An 11,398-nucleotide genomic window follows, 5' to 3' on the forward strand; every position below is an offset into this window, starting at 1 on the left:
CATGTATGGGTGAACTTGATCTGCAAGGATGGATTCATACCCAAGTGTGTTAAGATTGCCTTCCACATGGATGAATGGCCCAGAGAATGCCACAAAAACCTTCCCCAGATCATAACGCTGCCTCATCTTCCAGCAATGGTTGCAGGGTGTTTGTTCTCTGATGTTTCTTGTCTGACACGTCCATCCATTCGATGAAGCAAAAATATGTGATTCATCGAAGAAGTCAACCCTTTGTCATTCAGCGGAGGTCCAATTCCAGTACTGCCGCGAAAACTGAAGTCTTTTCTGCTGATGCAACTTTGTTAACAGAGGTGCAGTAACCATCTGTCTGTTTTGGAGCCCCATGGGCATTAGGGTTCACTGAACTGTTGTCTGGTAGCCCCTCCTGGATCCTGGACGGCTACAGGGATCCTAACATCAAACGTTGTATTTTGTAGGTTCATAAACCTGGCACGTCAGTTTCAGTCAATTTTCCCGACTTTGGAGGTCGATATAGAAGGACAGCTGAAGATATGCTGCTGGCCATGACACAGGAGGTCCATTAGTGATGAGAGAATCGATCCGGATTTTAGGGAAATTTCGATTTGCCATGAAGCTGAATTTCCTTGTGCTTCGTGGTAGCAAATCAATTTTCCCTGAAATGGCTGTAAAAAATTAGTCAAAATCATAGTTACCTCATTCATTTGATCGAAAGAGCCGGCCGCGGCCATCTTGATTGAAGATCCCATGTGAAATCCCGTGCGAGGTGACATATGACGCGTTGGATCTTTAATCAAGATGGCGGCAACCGGCTCTTCGCCCTCAAATGGATGAGGTATGATTTTTTATTTTATTTTACACTTTAATATTAATGTCAGATGCCGCAATCAGCTATGATTGCGGCATCTGAGGGGTTCAATGATGGGCGGCAATTTTTTTTGTAAAATTCGGCAAAGGAGCCAAATCAAATTTTGCCATTCTTCGCTCATCTCTAATGTCCGTCACGCCAGGGTTTGCACCATCTTGCCTTTGCTGTAACTGATAAGTCCAGTGTATTAATATCTTCTAATTCTCGCTTCCTTTTCTTCTTAGCATAGGCACTACGAAGAAAGGCATCGGACCAACATACTCATCAAAAGCGTCACGCACGGGTCTCCGAGTTTGCGACCTGCTTTCAGATTTCGATGAGTTTTCATCCAGGTCCGGTATAACTTTTTATTTTCTCGTTATTTTTTCATTATGATTTTCGAACACAAAAAGCCATTGCATGGCAAAGCCACATATCCATTCACCAAGGCTAGGCTTGATGGGCCGCCGTGTAGTGGTCGTGACAAGTTACTGCAGCATATTCTTAGATATATGTAAAAGCTTACTGACAAGACAACCAATGCACTTCCGTTATGCGTCCACTAAGCGTTGTCACCCATCTTTCCTAGAGTACTGTGTAGTAGATCTATCTAGTTATCATATGTAATGGTACGTGACCAGGATATGTATCCATGCATAACTAGTGGAGGCATAACCAGAAGCTCCTGGGCCCAAAGCGAAATCTGTAGCAGCCCCCTCCCCACATGTGCCCTTTATAATAATCGTAGTGAGGACTCTGGACCCCTCAAACACACCTTCTGCACCCCATATATCTACGCCTCTGACAACTAGACATTCTGAATTCTAACAGAGCAGGTTGATCACAATTATAGGGTCTGTACCGGCAGCCATATTGATTAGCACTCAGTTTTCCCAGGGCAGAAATGACTGAACAGCTGGATAAGACACAGGATAAGTGAGTAAAGCACCTTGGAATGATGGATCCTGGACGGCTACAGGGATCCTAACGTCAAACGTTGTATTTTGTAGGTTCAAAATCCTGGCACATCAGCATCAGTCAATGTTTCCAACTCTGGAAGTCGATATAGAAGGACAGCTGAAGAAACTGAAGGTAAGGGTCATCTCTCTGTGAGACCATTCGTGGAATACAAGCTGGGAGGGAAAGTGCCGTCTCCGCAATCCAACTACCAATAATCATCCCACAAATAGAGGAAGGTTTATAATACAGCAGCCTGCCATAATGAGCCTGGAATAGTCCGATATCAAACTTCTAAATCTCTCTAATGTTACAGATTTATGCCGAGAAGATACGGCCAATGGTCCGAGATGGTGTGTACTTCATGTATGAAGCTCTTCACAGCTCCTCAAAGAAGATTCTGGTGGAAGGAGCTAATGCTGCACTACTTGACATTGACTTTGGTTGGTAAAAAAAATCCTAATTATGTAGATAGATAGATAGATAGATAGATAGGTGAATAGATATGAGATAGATAGTGTGGGGACTCGCTCTGGTAGGCAGCTTAGCGGACGCGGTATAGAGGCAACCACAAAGTCTTTAACTTAAACAGTTCAGTGTTTTATTCACACTTAAAGGGGTATTCTCATCACGCAGTTTCATACTTACCTGCTCCCGGCGCGCTGTCCACTTCCTGGTTTCGGCAGGGGGCGGGCTCCATCTTGATTGAAGTCTTCTCCCGGCTGGGCCGCTCGCTGGACTGAACGCGCACGCCTCCGCGCATACGCCCTGGTGACTTCTTCCTGGCAAGTATACTATACTGGCCAGGAAGAAATCACCATAGCGCATGCGCGGCCTCGGCGTGCGCTTTCGGGACTGCACGCGGCCGGCCGGGAGAAGAGAAGAAGTCGTCTGCTAAGCGCGGCCACCGCGATTCCTGAGAAGAGCGGTGGCCGTAACCAGGGGAGACGGAAGACAACAGTCAGGTAAGTATATGTTTCTTTTCTTCTAAGGGGTGGGAATTAGTTAATTAAATATATTTAGAAAAATGAACACTGTTAAATCATTAACAGATTTAACAGTGATCATTAAGATGGGAATACCCCTTTAATTAAAAGCAAAAAGTGACATTTTGCAGTCTAGGTGTTTGTTCACACCATGAAAAGTCCACAGAACAAAAAACCTTCACCTGGTTTGCAGTTTCTCCACCTGTGGTCCACAGCAGGCAGTAGGGGCCTGTTTCTCAGCATGCGGCTCCCAACCCTTTTGCACGGCACAAGTTTTCAGATCCCAAAACACACAGGGACTGACAGCGCTCCACTGTCAGAGAGGAGTAATCCACACACAGCTGAGACTGCTGGCTGGGTTTGATATAGGCCAGTAAAGACCCGGCCTGGAGCGTGGGGAGAAGCCACCCACCCAGCACTTTGACTACTCCCAGTAAGAGCCGGCCCGGATCAGCTTACAGCCATACTAACAGCAAACAGTGTCAATCAGCACTAGCTGCCGCTGACCCTTAAAAAAATACCGGCTCTTACTTCATCGAGGCCAGGAACCTCAGGGACACATACCTTCCGTCAACGACGGATCTTGCGCCTTGCTACAATAGATAGACAGATACAATTTGTATTAATCCTGCTCTGCAGCCTGTATTATACTCCGAAGCTTCACTCACAATTCTGTATACTTCAGAGCTAAAATCTTGAAACATTCCTTTCTGGCTACACACAGTTTACTGAGGTGATTTGCGTTCTCGAAAGCGTCATAGTCAGTTACACATTTACAGTTAGGCTACTTTCACACCTGCGTTCGGTGCGAATCCGTCTGGTATTTGCACCGATAATTCAAACGCTTGTCTCCGTTCATAACGGATTTGCATTATTCTTTAAAAAAAAAGTCAAATTCAAAACGGATCCGTCCTGACTTACATTGAAAGTCAATGGGGGGGCGGATCCGTTTTCAAATGCACCATATCGTGTCCGTAAAAACGGATCCGTCCCCATTGACTTACATTGTAAGTCAGGACGGATCCGTTTGGCTCCGCATCGCCAGGCGGACACCAGAGCGGAATGGAGGCGGAACGGAGCCAAACTGATGCATTCTGAACGGATCCTTATCCATTCAGAATGCATTAGGGCTGAACTGATCCGTTTTGGGCCGCTTGTGAGAGCCTTGAAACGGATCTCACAGGCGGACCCCAGAAACGGCAGTGTGAAAGTAGCCTAACGTGACCTAAAAAACGACATATTCCACATGAGCTCAGCTAAGCTTGTTTCCAATAGTAACTCCAGACCAGTAGAATGTAAGTAATGCACTTACAAAGTCACTCCGTCTATTCTGCTGCATTGTGATTGTAGAGATGAGAATGAATGAACAGACTGGTCGTGCTCTCTGTGCGGAGGGTCACTGGTGTGACAGAGAGAACGCGGCTAATAACACAGTCGGCTAATAGAATAATTACACAATGATGGTTAAACGTCTCCTTTTAATGACTAGAATGCGGTTCTCCAGTAATTAGCTTGTGAGTTGCCAATATTATAAAGTATCAGGACTGTAATTAACTTATTCTTTTATTCAGTAATTTCAGGCGTCACCCAGACTCATTGTCACCGCAGACGTCGCTGATTAAATGCATGCAACGCAAATCGGGTTCAGTTCATTTACTGATGTGATTCATAGACGACAAATGTTCACAAACGATACAAAGAAAACACTTTCTGTCCCCAAACTTTTAACCCTTTCAATCCCGGGCCAGTTTTCACCTTCCTGCCCAGGCCATTTTTTGCAAATCTGACACGTGGTAATAACTTCAAAACGCTTTTTTTCCGTCACATATTGTACTTCACGACAGTGGTAAAATTGAGTCAAAAAAATTTCATTTTTATTTATAAAAAATATACCAAATTTGCCAAAAATTTGCAAATTTCAATTTCTCTACTCTTATAATAGATAGTAATAACTTCCAAAAATAGTTATTACTTTACATTCCCCATATGTCTACTTCATGTTTGGATCATTTTGTGAATGCCATTTTATTTTTTGGGGACGTTAGAAGGCTTAGAAGTTTAGAAGAAAATCTTGAAATTTTTCAGAAAATTTCCAAAACCCACTTTTTAAGGACCAGTTCAGGTCTGAAGTCACTTTGTGAGGCTTACATAATAGAAACCACACAAAAATGACCCCATTTTAGAAACGACACCCCTCAAGGTATTCAAAACTGATTTTTACAAACTTTGTTAACCCTTTAGGTGTTCCACAAGAATTTATGGAAAATTTTAGATGAAATTTCTGAATTTCACTTTTTTGGTTTATTTTCCATTTTAATCAATTTTTTTCCGCTAACAAAGCAAAGGTTAACAGCCAAACCAAACTCAATATTTATTGCCCTGATTCTGTAGTTTACAGAAACACCCCATATGTGGTCGTAAACTGCTGTACGGGCACACGACAGGGCGCAGAAGGAAAGGAACGCCATATGATTTTTGGAAGGCAGATTTCACTGGGATAATATTAAGCTGCCATGTCACATTTGAAGACCCCCTGATGCATCCCTAGAGTAGAAACTCCAAAAAAGTGACCCCATTTTGGAAACTACGGGATAAAATGTCAGTTTTGTTGGTACTATTTTAGGGTACATATGATTTTTGGTTGCTCTATGTTACACTTTTTGTGAGGCAAGGTAACAAAAAATTAGTTTTTTATTTTTTGTTATTTACAGTGTTTATCTGACAGGTTAGATCATGTGGTATTTTTATAGAGCAGGTTGTTACAGACATGGCAAATACCAAATATTGTTGTTTGTTTCAGTTTTACATAATAAAGCATTTTTGAAAAAAATGTTTTTTTTGTGTCTCCATAGTCTGAGAGCCATAGTATTTTTTTTTTTTACGGCGATTGTCTTAGGTAGGATCTAATTTTTTGCGGAATGAGATGGTGGTTTGATTGGTATGATTTTGGGGTGTGTATGACTTTTTGATCGCTTGCTATTACACTTTTTGTGATGTAAGGTGACCAAAAAAATGGCTTTTTGACACGGTTTGTATTTTTATTTTTTTACAGTGTTCACCTGAGGGTTAAGTCATGTGATATTTTTATAGAGCAGGTTGTTATGGACGCGGCCATACCTAATATGTATAATTTTTTTTATTTATTTAAGTTTTACACAATAATATCTTTTTTGAAACAAAAAAAAACAAGAATCATGTTTTAGTGTCTCCATAGTCTGAGAGCCATAGCTTTTTTATTTTTTGGGCGATTGTCTTAGGTAGGGTATCATTTTTGTTGTTACGGACGCGGCAATACCTATTTTTTTTTTTACATTTAGCACAATAAAAGCAGTTTTGAAACAAAAAAAATCATGTTTTAGTGTCTCCATAGTCTGAGAGCCATAGTTTTTTATTTTTTGGAGCGATTGTCTTAGGTTGGGGCTCATTTTTTGCAGGCTGAGGTGACCGAGTGGTGCTATTTTGGGGGGTATACGCCTTTTTGATCGCTTGGTGTTGCACTTTTAGTGATGTAAGGTGACCAAAAAATGTTTTTTTAGCACAGGTTTTATTTTTTTTATGGTGTTCACCTGAGGGGTTAGGTCATGTGATATTTTTATAGAGCGGGTCGATATGGACGTGGCGATACCTAATTTACTTCATTTTGGGAAAAGGACGCTTTTTTTTTTTACTTAAAACTTTGAATTTTTTTGTAAAACTTTATTTTTTAAACTTTTTTTTTTACACTTTCTTTTTTGTCCCATTCTGGGACTTTTGGGGGTCTGATCCCCTTTACAATGCATCACAATACTTCTGTATTGTCATGCATCGGCTGTAAGTGTATTATACACTGTAATACACTTACAGCCTGCTTGCCTGTGAGATCCAGTCACAGCAGCGCGGGGAACCGATGGAAGCTCTCTCCCTCCCTCCACACATTGCACGTTCCGTGGTCAGCGCTGACCGCGGCACATTAAGGGTTAATGCGCCGACATCAATGTTTTCACCGATGCCGGCGCATACAGCAGGGGTCCGGCTATCAGTGACTGCTGGACCCCTGCAGCTGATCAGGTGGGCGCAGCTCCTGCACCCACCCGATCAGCCCTGCGTAATAGTACAGCACGGGCGGCAAGTCACGTCCCGCTGGACCGTACTATTACGGCGTTGGTCGGGAAGGTGTTAAAAGAAGATACATTATTATTTATTAAAGCGCCATTCATTCCATAGCGCTGTACATATGATAAGGGTGCACATACATAATACAGACAAATGCAATAGGCATGAACAAGACGAGTTACAAACTGGTACAGAAGGGGAGAGGGCCCTGCCCACAAGAGCTTACCATCTACACAGAACAACAGTAGGACACAGTAGCTGAGGGTAAAGCTGGTTGTACGGGATATAGCGGCAGCAGCGTTACTGCAGGTTGCAGGCTTGTCTGAAGTGGTGGGTTTTCAGGTTTCTTTTGAAGGTTTCAACAGTAGGTGAGCATCTGATATGTTGGGGCAGAGACATGGGCGTAGCTAAAGACTCATGGGCCCTGGTGCAAGAGTTCAGCTTCTGCTATCAGACCCCCATTTCACATCCTCAGACCCCCTTATCCAGGGGTGCATCTAGCCTTTCTGCTGCCTGGGGCAAAAACTAAATGAAAGCACTCATTGCCCATGGCCCTTTCCGCTGCCCCCCTGTTGCCCCTACTTGGTGCTGCCTGAGGCGATCGCCTCACCTGGCCTCATTGGTGGTGCGCCCCTGCCCTTATCAGATCCTCAGATCATCAGACCCCCATATCGTATCCTTAGACCCTCCATATCAGACCTCAGATCAGACCCCAATATCAGACCATAGATCAGACCCCCATATCAGATCTCAAACCAGAGTCAGACCCCCATATCAGACCTCAGATCAGAGTCAGACCCCCATATCAGACATCAGATCAGACCTAAAATAAATAAATTAACTTATCTTACCTCTCCTACTCCACCGGTCCTCTGCAGATCCGGCGTCCTCTCCTGCAGTCCCTGCTTGCTGGTCTTCTCCGGGCCCACGCAGTACTGTGATGCTGTACGCATCAGGAAACCGCAGCACGGCCCGGAGGAGACCAAGGAGGATGAGTACAGCGCTTCACTTCCTGCTTCTCTTGCATACTACAGTAGTGAGCGCCTTCATGATGGAAGAGTTCACTAGTAATTGCTTTATAAGACGCACTGCGTCTTATAAAGTGAAAGATACCGCAATTGGCAGTAGATTTCTGTCAGGAGGACCCTGTGGGCCCTCCTGGCTTAGGTGCCCAGTCACAATTGCAACCACTGCGACCCTTATAGCAACCTACTGGCTAGAGAGTTCCAGAGTATGGAAGATGCACGGGATAAATCTTGTAGGCAATTGTGGGAAGAGCAGATTAGAAAAGGAGGTCTTGTGAGGATCGAAGATTGAGCGTGGGAATGTAAAGGGAGATCAGGTGACAGATCTATGGAGGGGACAGGTTGTGGACAGCCTTGTATGTCATAGAGTTTTGTACTGGATTCTCTGGGCAATGAGGAGCCAATTAAGGGACTGGCAGAGAGAACAGACATGAGAGTAACGGGGGGGGAGGTGGATTAGTCGTGCGTCAGAGTTGAGAATAGATTGGAGGCGTGTGAGGGTGCTAGATGGGAGGCCACAGAGGAGGATGTTGCAGTAGTCTAGGCAGGAGATGATGAAGGCATGTACAAGCATTTTTGCACACTCTGGATTGTGCAGATCCAAAAGATAATTTTGAGTAGGAGGTGGTGGAAAGGTCTTGGATGTGCAGTTTGAAGGACTGAGCAGAATCTAAGGTAACCCCTAGGCAGCGGACTTGGTTGGCCGGGGAGAGAGTGTGCAGCCTCTCATTTCCTAGTCCTTTAGGACCTACACCGATCAGCAGAGAGAAGAGGCCACACTGTGCTCTAGTTTCAACAAGAATTACAACTGCCTGCGAGACCCATAAGTGCATTTTGGAGTCAAGAAACGCCATGTGTGAAGGAGACCTAAAGGAGATTTCCACTTTGGATCACTTTTGAGTGCACGTCTCTAGTGACGAGCTAATCAGGGAACACTGCTGGGAACGCTCACAGCCTTTCTAAGGTTACAGCTCAGAAAGGGTGCAGCTCTCTTCCTGTAACTGCCACAGCTTCTAACAGAACATATGGCTGGTGGCAGTTGAAGACTTCAACTGAGCACGTTCAACCAGCTCAATGAGACGGACAAAAAAATAAGGAAAAGAACAAACACCAGGTGGCGCTATACAGATATATTTTATTGAATATCTCACTGGCTAGTCTAAATTTTTAATCACAAGCAATTACAAAAGTATTCAGATCCAGGTGCTGGTTTGGAAAATGTAGAATATGTGTTGTGACACAATTCCTTTAAACAGTCCCATATGGACAACCCTTTTCCAAATATATAATTTTTTTGTATTTATTTTGATGATGATTATTATATATGTGCATCCTTATCTGCAGGTACATACCCTTTTGTGACATCGTCAAACTGTACAGTGGGAGGCGTCTGCACCGGGCTTGGAATCCCCCCTCAGAATGTAGGGGAAGTGTACGGTGTGGTTAAAGCGTATACCACTAGAGTGGGCATAGGAGCTTTCCCAACAGAACAAATAAATGTGAGTATGCTGAGACGGCAGAATTGTACGATACATTTTACATTACAAGAAATTAGGAAAATTACATTAGATTTAGGGAGAACAGTCCACTGACCCTTTTGCTTCCATTGCAAGCCACCCACTGGACCCATGTACATGGGGGGGTCACCTGCATAAATAGCTTTACCTATACCATCCCCCTTCTCCCTGCCTTGGATTAGCAGTGCCGCTGGAGCTATGTCATTATGAATTACGCAAACCCCATTGAAATCCATGGGACATCTGTGCAATTTGTGTATAAACCAGGTCGTAGCAGGCAGCTCTCTACTAATTAATAATGGGGCTCTGGTCTATTTCATCTACGAGCGAAGAGGCCATCTAACGTAGACCACCCATTGAATAGCTAATTGGGGGCATCCAACTGCTTGAACCTTAAAGGGATTCTCTGCTTTGGATAATCCATACTTGTTAGATGGGTCCCTTGACAATGAGCAGATCATATGCAGTAAACCCCGCTGATCGGTTGTTATCGATGGGGAACCTGGCAGTAATTGTTTGATTTCCCTGCAGCGCCACCAGAGGGGAAATGAAGCATTACATGGTGCCTATTCATAAGAATGGGTTGCCTATGTAACACAGGACAGCACAGGTCCTCCAGATTGAGAGACACTCTTACAACGAATCCTGAAAAGAAGACCCCCCCCCCCCCCCTCTATTTAATTAACTTATTAAAGGGGCTATGCCATGAGTAATGCAAAAATAAAAATCTGTTATCATATAGTACATGGCAATCTCTTTTTAACAAATTTAGAACCAGCCTTGTACCTCACATGGATCCAGAGATCTCCACTTTCATTGCTATAATTGCTCTGCTAGGCTTATTTCAAGCTGGGAGGCCAGGAGGTGTGCATTTTCTCAGGATGAAGGGGGCATGTCCTTTCTGCTGTAGCTGAAGGATGGAACTGAGCATGTATGTCAACCTCCGTGAGCTGGACAGAGAATTTGGAAAAAGGGCAAACAGCAGGTGGCGCTATACAGATAGATTTAAGTGAATAACTCAGTGACTATATTCAATATTTACTTACGTGCAATTACAAAGGTATTCAGTTCCAGGTGCTGGTTTGAAAAATGTAGAATATTTTTTTGTGGGATGACCACCTTAAAGTGAAGGGTGAGGGCAATATTTTACGCAGCTTACTTCTTTAGCTAACACAAGGTCCACCAATTACAATCAATGGGCCAACCTTGTGTCTTCCAAGTGATGTCAAGCATGGCTGAGGGGAGCCAAAGGGACACTGGGTGTACCTGGAAGAGCTCTACAGTCCCTTTGTTTTAAAGATCATACATTTAGAGCCAAGGCGAATTGGCCATAGACCCTACAAGGAAATTTCCCGGTGGGCTGGCGCATTGGGGGGTCACCCAAGCCCTCTTCACGGCCACCAGTCGGGTACATAAGGATCTGATTCTCTGCTATGGACCCTCCTGGATTCAGTTGAATACTGTACTGTGGCGCAGGTGGCAGTATTATGTGCTGCACTGTGATACTTGGTTCTGATGGGGCGGCATATTGTTTTGCACTATGGTATCACTGACTCTGCCTACTTCTGTTGTCCCTGCCTACATATTTTGCTCTGACTTCTGTCAATTTGGACCCACCTACAACATGGGCTGACTTTTAGTTTTTTTTCCCCGTGCCACTTTATGTTTCCAGGCTGCCCCTGTAGTCCGCCCCTGTTTAGCGCAAATCCTGTTGAATTTTCATTGAAAACAGATTTAAACTTATAGACAAACTCTGAAATCCTGTTCCAGCCATTTTTTTTAGGTAGACGAATGTAGTGAAGGTTTAATTTAGGTCCTCATTGAACACTTTGTCCTTTTTGTCTTTCTCAGGACATCGGCAACCTCCTTCAGACTCGTGGTCACGAATGGGGAGTAACCACAGGGCGGAAAAGGAGATGTGGCTGGTTAGACCTGGTCATTTTAAGATATGCCCACATGATCAATGGCTTCACTGTGTAAGTCTGTCTATAGGTG

At 44.0% G+C, this 11,398-nt stretch overlaps 1 protein-coding gene across 1 annotated transcript in view; it reads left to right on the plus strand.

Annotated features, from left to right (window-relative positions):
• ADSS1 (adenylosuccinate synthase 1) overlaps positions 1 to 11,398 on the plus strand; it is a 56,986-nt gene that overhangs the window by 42,708 nt on the left and 2,880 nt on the right. The window contains exons 6-10 of the mRNA XM_040412778.1: positions 1,072 to 1,179; positions 1,837 to 1,918; positions 2,100 to 2,226; positions 9,231 to 9,385; positions 11,255 to 11,379. Coding sequence (XP_040268712.1) covers positions 1,072 to 1,179; positions 1,837 to 1,918; positions 2,100 to 2,226; positions 9,231 to 9,385; positions 11,255 to 11,379 — 597 coding nt within the window. The remainder of the gene's footprint in view (positions 1 to 1,071; positions 1,180 to 1,836; positions 1,919 to 2,099; positions 2,227 to 9,230; positions 9,386 to 11,254; positions 11,380 to 11,398) is intronic.

This window comes from Bufo bufo, chromosome 11 (genome assembly GCF_905171765.1).
Source record: "Bufo bufo chromosome 11, aBufBuf1.1, whole genome shotgun sequence".
NCBI lineage: Eukaryota > Metazoa > Chordata > Amphibia > Anura > Bufonidae > Bufo > Bufo bufo.